The 9,657-nt window shown below is 51.5% G+C and overlaps 1 protein-coding gene across 1 annotated transcript in view; it reads right to left on the reverse strand.

Annotated features, from left to right (window-relative positions):
- BSN (bassoon presynaptic cytomatrix protein) overlaps window positions 1–8,428 on the reverse strand; it is a 56,918-nt gene extending 48,490 nt beyond the window's left edge. The window contains exons 1-2 of the mRNA XM_011981136.1: window positions 8,379–8,428; window positions 6,558–6,966 (exon numbers count right to left, since the gene is read on the reverse strand). Of these exons, the coding sequence (XP_011836526.1) occupies window positions 6,558–6,966; window positions 8,379–8,428 (459 nt within the window). The remainder of the gene's footprint in view (window positions 1–6,557; window positions 6,967–8,378) is intronic.
- Window positions 8,429–9,657: the final 1,229 nt, after the last annotated feature.

Here is a 9,657-nt window from a genome sequence, read left to right on the forward strand (position 1 = left end):
GGACTACAGGCGCCCGCCACCTCGCCTGGCTAGTTTTTTGTATTTTTTAGTAGAGACGGGGTTTCACCGTGTTAGCCAGAATGGTCTCGATCTCCTGACCTTGTGATCCACCCATCTCGGCCTCCCAAAGTGCTGGGATTACAGGCTTGAGCCACCGCGCCCAGCCCAGAGGGGTGTTTTAAACACACATCTGACCTTCCTACTTCCACCTTCCCAAACCGTGGGAGTGCATCAGGAGACCCCAGCAAGCCCAGCAGGACCTGCATGCCTTCTGGTCCTGTCCTGTGGTATAGCTGTCCTGGACCTTTGCTCCCAAGCCCTCACATGGACCAAGCACCTCCCCTCAGGCCTCCTCTTTTCCAACTGCCTCCTGTCTAGCAGTTCTAACATTCTACAGCCTAATGCTCACTCTTTGGAGAAGCCCCCAATAATTTTTTTTTCTTTTTTTTTGAGACAGGGTCTTACTCTGTCGCCTGGGCTGGAGGGCAGTGGCATGATCATTGGCTCATGCAGCCTAGACCTTCCCAGGTTCAAGTGATCTTCTCATCTCAGTCTCCCAAATACTATAGAGATGGGGTTTCGCCATGTTGTTGCCCACACTAGTCTTGAACTCCCGGGCTCAAGCGATTTGCCCACCTTGGCTGCTCAAAGTGTTGGGATTACAGGTGTGAGCCACCATGCCCAGCTACTTCCAGGAATCTTGTCTCAGCATCGTACCAACAGCACCCCCCACAACCTTCTCCTCCTTGACCCCAGATGTGATTGTGTGTTTGTTTGTGTGGTTCTTGGTGGCAGCGGTGCCTCCTGCACTGGCCTGAAGGCTTCACAGAGCTGAGCAACACATCTGCTTCATTTCTACCTGTTTCTCCAGTGTCTGGGACAGTTCCCGACTATCAGTAGGACTGAAAAGCACTGTGGAGGGAGGCAAGGACAGGAAGAAGAGAGAGGGCTGCCCTCTGACTCAGTAGGTTAAGCATGCCTGTCCAGGCCAAAGGCTGAGCAAAATAAAGAGTGGAAGCAGCAAAACCAACAGGTTACCAGCCAGCAACTGGGAACTTTACCAAGATTTCCTGTTCCCTGCCTCTTCCTGCCTCTGGCTCTCTTTCCATCACCTCCTTTTCCTGCCACCCCTTCTTGTGCCTTCTTCCACTTCTTCCCACTCCTACTTTATTTATGGATTTCTCTTTTTCTCTACCATTTTTACTGCATGTTCTTTTTATTCTGTTTCCTTTGCCCTTAGATATGAAAACAAGTGTTTTAGGAGTAAAATTTCATATTTTCAGATCTGAATTAATTTTACATTCATTCTTAGCTTAACTTATGGCCCTCTTCCATAACTAAAAGGTAGAATTCCATGCCTGTTGTCTCCTCATGGCCCCAGTGGCTCTGGCCTCCACCCTGCATGGTCCAAGCAAGTAAGTAGGCCAAAGGTCCTGTCTTCTGGGAACATGGACCACCTCGGGGCATGCACTAAGCAACAGGGCTGGCTGCTCCAGAGTGACTGAAGTTTGGAGAGCATTTCTCTATTGACTTGGAGACTGTTTAGGTCAAAGTGGCTACTCTAAAGCAAATTGCCCAAGGACTAGCTATTCGGTGGGAGAAAGGCCTCCTGGAGAGCCTACCACCTAGAGGTCCACTTCCATTTTGTTTGGAGGTGAGCACTGGAAGGCTGGGCAGACACACCCCTGGGCCCAGGAAAGAGGAAGACACCTTTACTTCCCCTCAGTACACTGCTGGTCCCATATCCTGAAACCTGCTCCTCATTCCTCTCTGGCCCAGGCAGCAGTGTGGCCAGAAGGGAGCAGAGGGAATGAGACAAGGCTGCTGGCTGCAGCAAAGGGATCTGTGCTGAACTCACAGCACCACCCCCGAGCCATCTGGTGCCCTGGCCCTTGCCGGAAAGCAGTGGGATGCAGGCAGGAGAGAGAGAGGCTCAGAGCCCCTGCATTTTCTCCCTCCCTTCTCCACGCCGCCCACTCTGGGAAACTGCGTAGGCTCATGGCTTGCCATTGGGTAGCAATAGGGGATGGTATGGGTTAAACATCCTTGGCTTGGCCTCAGCAAAGTCCAGACCTTGGAATGGGTGAGGGAAGACCACGCTTACTCCTCTGTAGTTTTCCTAGAGAGGCTTATAAGTAATTCTGACTAGAGCAAGGGTGGTGGGAGGCAGATGGACCACCTTGGCCTGGAAGGCTGGGGATGGGGTGGCAGCCCTGCTGTTCCCCACAGAGGCAGAGGGTGGGCCCCTTCACTCTAGATGGTGCTCTGGGAGGATTCAGCTGATCAGACTGGAGGCTCGGGCATGCAGGCAACGCGGCCTCTGTACCACACTCACTCCTGGGATGCCGCTCTGAGGATGAGGACAGACTGGCATCTGGAGGAGCTCCAGGCTAGGATGTGCTTCTGGGGCTGCTCTGAGTGGGGCATGGAAGCCCCTGAGAGGCCTATAGAAGCAGGCAGCCTGTGCCTGCCCCAGGCCATGGTTCATATTCTCCAGCAACTCACTCCCATCCCCACTGCCCACCCCAACTGCACCTTCCCATCTTCTACTTAGCAGGCTCAGGCCCATGCCTTGTCTCCCACTCCCAGCTGTTGGAATAGAAGCCCAACAAGGGCAACACGGGCCACCCTTCTGGTGCAGAAAGGGGTGGCGGGCCTACATGTAAGTCACTAAAGAATAGAGAGGTGAACTCACAGGCCTGAGCAGGCATGGGCATTAGCAAAGCCACCGACGCCAATTCCTGGATTCCTGCTTTTCCTTCAGAGAAATCTGACATTCAAGAAATTCAAGTACTTGTCTAAAACCCCACATCTATAGAGAGAAAAGGAGAATGGTCTTCCTGCCTTCTCCTCATCAGTGAGGACTGAATGCTAACACCTCTGGCCCCCTGGCATCAGTGCATTGTCAGAGGGAGGATCTCTTGTGAGTGGTGAGAAATGTTGAGGCCTCAAACAGAAACACCCAGTCTTTCTCTGTGGTTTCGGACAGGTTAGATTACTCACTTACCCTGAGCTACCAGGACTGAGGAAATCCGGAAAGAAATGGCCCCCACCAAGAAGAGTATCTGGGACTGCCCTATTTGTTCTGAACCAGCTTCAGCCTGAGCAAAATGGACTATGAATGGGGAAAATGAGGCTGCATATCCCTGGGGGAAAGCTGGAGACCAAGCCACTGGTCTAGGTCCACAGCTCTTTTGCTCCAGAATAACCCAGAATAAGCCAAGACTTTCTAAGACTCAGTCTCCTCATCTGTAAACAGGGACTGTGCTCTGAGCTCCTTCCCCAATTTCCATGCAGTCTCAACATGCTCCAGGCTCTCAGAAACCCACCAAACTACATGGGCAGGCTTCCTCCTCTCCGTTGGATGGGCAGAATGGTGAGTACCATGTCAGTCTGTGTGAGTGTAGTAGCCCTCCAGCAGCCTAGGGCTGATAGGGGAAACTTGGGTCCGCTGGCCAGAAAAACAGTGATTCCAGATCTCAGACACTGCTTCTAGCCAAATGGGGCTAACTGTGTGTGATTCCCATCTCCAGACCTGGTCTGCTGTTTCTGCAGTACTCAGCTAAAGTAATAACTCTGACTGATACCATCATACACAAAAACAAAAACACCAAGTCCTGGTGACCACTGCCCAGTGGGGCCAAGTTCTTTCCCTCCTTTCTGTGCATTTGTCCTCATGCAGCCATTCGGCACAACTGTTCAATCACACTCCAGATCTATGCAGCAGCTTGAGTTCCACACCAGCCAGTGAGTCTCTATTAGTGACACACATGAACAAAGTTCCATTATCTGTGGTCACATTTCAAAGTTCCAAGCAGTTTCACTAGTGGTCTTGGAGAGGCCCTGAAAGCCTCCATGTCACTTGTGTGGCCCACGTCCTTCTCTGGGACTGCTATATCCCTCTGTCCACTGGAAAGTTGAGGAACAACGCATCCTGCTGACACGCCCTGGACACAGCACCCAGGCTGCCGGACCTCCTCAACCAGGCTCAGAGTGACTACACTAGCAGCTCCAGGCACACTCCCCAGTCCACACAGGGTCCCCAGGACACTCTCCAGTGGCCAGTGTCTGCAGTGCATCTGCGCTGGGTCTGGCAGTACCCCTATCTTTTTCTACTCTGATTGGGCCACTCCTGGGAAGTGAGGAACTGAAAAAGAAAGTGAGTGCTATAGCTGAGTTTCCTGGAAAAAGTCACTTTCTCTGACCCCCTGTCACCCAGACACCTAACTTCAGAACCAGCCCCTTACACATGCCCAGAACTTCAGACCAGGCAGGAGTTCAGCCCACAGACACCAGGGCACTCCCAGCCTTCTTGGCTGACATAACATCAAGTTAGAAGTGGCCAGGACAGATGTAGTCTGACTAGAACAGATCTAACAGCAGGTGTGTAAGCAAAGCCTGCAAACCTGTTTTCTCATCACATGGAAGCATGACCAGGAAGGTGAACCTGCTCTTAGCAAAGTGACAAAGAACAACTGCACTGGTTCAAGAATTATGCTTTGCCACCCCTCGGGAAGATGTGCCAAGGATTATTTTTCCTTGACAAGAACAACACTGAAAGCCAGCTCTGGAGAAGTGAAGGTTCTACCTGAAAATCCCAGCACAAAAGGGTATTCACAATGTGTGAACTTGGAGAAGGGACCAGGTCAGCAATTCCCAAACTGGGTGCCATGGAACAGCAGCTCCTAAGATGTTCTGTGAAAGCAAGTCTGGGAAAGGCTGCCAACCACAGTCCTGTCCTGGAACTCTGTGGTACCCCTCAGGACACTGAAAGTCCTAAGGAATCTCACAGTAAAGAAACATTTCATTTGTCCGGCCCAGCATTTGTTTGAAGTATTTGGCTGAGATCCACCCCTCACAAAACACTATGGATCTGCAGTAAGTGTGAGGCCCCATCTTCTCCTGGCCCTGAGCCTCAGCTTCCTCCCAGCACAATGAGGCAGATGAACTGAGTGTCTCCAAGGTCTTCCTACTCTGCTGTTTTTCCAGGCACAGTCAAAGACTGGCTCCCTTCCCACCTCACTGAAGGTCCTGGGCTTGGACAGCCTACAGGCAGGGGTCATGGTTTGGTGAGGAATGGGATGCCCACCAGGAGCCTGGGGCCACCATGTGTGACTCTTCCTTATCCCCACCCACCTCACCCGGAGTTGTCCAGGTGCTGCAGTGCATCTCAAGGGAGCTGGAACCCAGAGGGGCAAGGCCAGCATAAGGAGGGGGTGTCCCATAGTGGTACAGTCCACCTGCCAAGCCTCCCTGTTCCTGTGAGGGGCTTCTGGCTTCTCACTGGCAGAAACACACAGGTGAGCTTCCCTGGCCTTAATCGTATTGTTCTAAATTCTGAACAGCAAGCGCTTACCTAACTGAACAGTGCAGGATGGCCTGTTTCTAATCACAGATGCAATAATCACGAGCGTGCACGCCTCCTCAGGAAGCCCCCACACTCCAGGAGCGACTCCAAAGGCACTGAGTCATCTCCCCACACCGACAGCTCCTTCCTCAGAATCTCACACTTACCTCTCACAAACCACACATCCCACACCCACAGCACCTCATGGCATATATAGACCCTGACCTGTGAACAATTATTCTCACTCAGCCCCCTCCCACATGGTCCAAACAGCTCCAGCTGCTGTTAATTCCAGAGGCAGCCATGCCCGTGCCTGCAGCCAGCCTCTCTCCATTCTATCCAAAGACAGATCCTTATGGGGAGAAACAGAGGCTTCCACTCCCAGAGGAGTAGGAGGAAATCAGCAGACCTACTCTGTTCATTTTAAAGCGACGGCCCCGATTCACTTGGTGAGACATCCCACAGTCATTGAAAGCATCCTGAACAAAGCCAGGCTGGGGCTGTGGACCCAGAGTCCTCTTGTCCTCTTGGGTGAAAAAGAAGCCAAACTCACAGAAATGGTCTTACAGGGGCTTCTTGGCGAGTATGGGACACTGTCATCCTTGGTGAATGCTTGGTTCCCAGCCTGGTTCTTTACCCTAAGGTCATTTCTTTAGGGATGAGGTAGCTGCCCCACCACCTCAGGTCCCCAGCTGACTAGAACTAAAGCCCAGAGGAGGTGCTTCCCAGAGCAGTTTCCTGCCTCCCATGAAACCTTTCTCCCCTCACCAGCATCCCCCTCTAGAGACTGTTGTCAAAGAGAGAGGCCTTCTGGCCTAGATCAGGGAAATTTGCCTCCCTCTGTATCCTATAGCTGCTCATGGCCCACTCCAAATAAGTTCCATTGGGAAAAATTGTTCATAAGAACAATTTGATCCTCTCGAAGGCCATTTTTCCAGACCAAACTTGGACCAGGTTAGAAAGTATCTTCTACTCTCAGACTCTGCCCAAGCTTTCAGGGGATGCAGAAATCCCTTGGGAGATCTGGGACCAGGCCCTGTTCTTTGCTGCCACATCTTGGAACCAGGACACATCCCTGCAGGAGGACACAGATGCTGGTGATCAAGGGAAACGACCAGGAAAAGAGAGTTGGTGAAAGAGGGGAAGGAAACCAGGGGAGGCATGCTAATGAGGTGGCAGGTGAGTGGGGAGCCGGCGCAGAGGTGGTTACCTGGGTGAGATGAGGGTTGGGGTTGAACCCACACTGGTTGCAGACCTTGTTGTGACACTGGGTGCAGGTGTTGAAGTTTGGCTGGCTGGGGGTCGACGTGAGGTCCGAAGTCTTGCATATGGGACATAGTGTGCTGCTGGGAAGGGGAGCGATCTGAGGGACGGAGTAGGGTGATGTAGGGGTGCTGCCTCTGTCCGGTGACACTGAGGGGGACCGCCCTGATCTCTGTGTCCTGCTGTCTACCTGCAGTGTCCTGCGGGGACCATCAGCCTCCTGGCCTGCTGGTCCCTGTGCCCTTGTCTCCTGGGGGCTCTCTTGGCCAGGAGTGGTAGCAGAAGCTTGTTTCGGAGTTGGGGAAGCTGCTCTCTGGCTACCCAGGGGTTCCTTGGGGTCCAGTCTCCGGGAAGTGCTGAAATGACATTGAAAATGACTGTTAGAGATACATCTTAAAGAATCAGCTTGCAGAGGTCTCTACCAAGCTAGGTGACCCTGCCAAGCCCCATCACTACCCTCCTCCTCCTGCCCAGAAGAATCATCATAGCCCTCATTTGCTGTGTCCTGTGCTGAGCCTTGACAAGCATCTCCAACTTGAACCCTTGGCACCAGGGCATGAGGCAGGATCAGAACATGTCCTCTCACATTCTGATAAAGTACAGACTCTGATTCAGTAGATCTGAGTAGGGTCTGCATTGTAAGAAGCTCTAAGGTGATGCCAGTACTCTGGTCTGAGGCCCATGCTTTGAGTACCAAGATTCTAAACCTACACATTAGAAATACCTGGATGGGCCAGGTATGGTGGCTCAAGCCTGTAATCCCAGCACTTTGGGAGGCCGAGGTAGGCAGATCACTTGAGGTCAGGAGTTCAAGACCAGCCTGGCCAACATGGTGAAACTCCGTCTCTACTAAAATTACAAAAATTAGCTCGGCTTGGTGGTAACACCTGTAATCCCAGCTACATGGAAGGCTGAGGCGGAAGAATCACTTGAACTCGGGAGGCAGAGGTTGCAGTGAGCAAAGATCGTGCCACTGCACTCCAGCCTGGGCAAGAGAGTGAGACCCGGTCTTAAAAAAAAAAAAAAAGTGGGGGCCGGGCACGGTGGCTCATGCCTGGAATCCCAGCACATGCGGATCAAGAGGTCAGGAGATCGAGACCATCCTGGCTAACACAGTGAAACCCTGTCTCTACTAAAAATACAAAAAATTAGCCAAGTGTGATGGCGGGCGCCTGTAGTCCCAGCTAGTTGGGAGGCTAAGGCAGAAGAATGGCATGAACCCAGGAGGTGGAGCTTGCAGTGAGCCGAGATAGTGCCACTGCACTCCAGCCTGGGCTACAGAGTGAGACTCTGTTTCAAAAAAAAAAAGAAAGAAATAGCTAGGGTGATTTTAAAAATTCTGACTCCCAGACTGCACCCCGAATTATATAAAAATTGAATTACATAAAATTCTGTGGAGGCAGGACCCTGGCATTAGTATTTTTTTCTTCCCTAGGTGATTCCAACATGAGCCCAAGTTACTATACTGAGATACTATACTGGCCGATCTGTTATATCCTGCCTTGAACCCTTTCAGAGGCTGAACCTAGATCGCTGGTGATGGGGGATACTGCAATGCCTAGTTAATGCCATCTCCTGTACCAGGGGCCTGCCTCTACACAAAGAAGCCTTCCTTCTGGTAGCCCTCTGGCAAGTCTGATGCCAGACCAAATCTACCAAGATGGGATAAAGTGTTACTTTTCCACTAGTGTGAAGTTGGGTAGGGTTGGAGTTCCAGGATCCAGCCTTGAGGAACCACTGAGTGAGATCCAATGCGTCTAACCCTCACCTCCATCCCAATCTGGCTGCAGAGGAGCCAGCAGTGTTGGGTAGTTCCATGAGGTAGAAAGCAAATTGTCAGGCTAAAAGTCAGTCATATATTCCTTCTCCTTTGACCCAACTTAAGTTCATCTCTGCAATTTTCCTCTTTTCTAGTTTGAAAGAGGATGAGCACAAAAAGCCAAAGGCAATGCTTTATACTGCTTCCCTGAAATTCTCTTCCTGCTTTAGTCTGTACTCATTGGGGTGAACGCCGGCACTCAGGAAACAGGGCTGACTTGCTGAGAGCAGTGTGGAGGCCTAGCCTGTGCAGAAGACTGCCCTGGTAGCTTCTGCCTCAGTGCCCCAGGGTCTGACTGACAGGAGAAGATTCTAAGTTTGCTGCCCCCATCTGAAGGCCATCTGCTTGCCAAAGAGTTAAGAGCCAACTGGTAGGGCATCTTAGGACAAGTCATTTCAGGGGGAAGATGAGGAGCCCGCCTGGGGACACTGACCCCAAGATACTTTGCAGTCCTTCCTCCCTTCTGAGGAACTGGCAGGTAGAGAAACATATCCTTGATCTAATAAAGACTCTCCTAAAAAAAAGAAACACTAGGCCGGGCGCGGTGGCTCACGCCTGTAATCCCTGCACTTTGGGAGGCCGAGGCGGGCAGATCACGAGGTCAGGAGATCGAGACCATCCTGGCTAACACAGTGAAACCCCGTCTCTACTAAAATACAAAAAATTAGCCGGGTGCGGTGGCGGGCGCCTGTAGTCCCAGCTACTCGGGAGGCTGAGGCAGAAGAATGGCACGAACCCGGGAGCCGAGATCGCGCCACTGTACTCCAGCCTGGGCGACAGAGTGAAGACTCCGCCTCAAAAAAAAAAAAAAAAAGAAAGAAACACTCTTACAGTGTTTAACATTCCTGTCATCAGCCATCAATAGCATAGACCTAACCATCCAGTCACAGACCCACCAATTTCTTCTTCAGCAAGACAACCAGAGTTTGAGTCCAACCCCTCAGGGCCATCTTTGCCACCAGCTATGAAGCCTAGCATGGTGGTGGCCATAGCATCTGTGGCACACATTGGGAACCTGGGCTTCTCTGAGCCCTTTCAGTATACTAATTTCTAGGTATCCTAAAGAAATATTTCCCACTTGTCCAAATTAAGTTTCATTTTTTACTTAAATTATTTGGGATTGGAGTTTAAAGGCAGCCCTTGAAAGCAAATCAGAAGACGTTGAGAGCCTTTTATAAACATGTGAATGGGCTGTGGCCCCCACCCCTCTCCAGGCTGTGCAAGCCTT

Source organism: Mandrillus leucophaeus, unplaced genomic scaffold (assembly GCF_000951045.1).
Source record: "Mandrillus leucophaeus isolate KB7577 unplaced genomic scaffold, Mleu.le_1.0 Scaffold22, whole genome shotgun sequence".
In the NCBI taxonomy this organism is placed as follows: Eukaryota; Metazoa; Chordata; class Mammalia; order Primates; family Cercopithecidae; genus Mandrillus; species Mandrillus leucophaeus.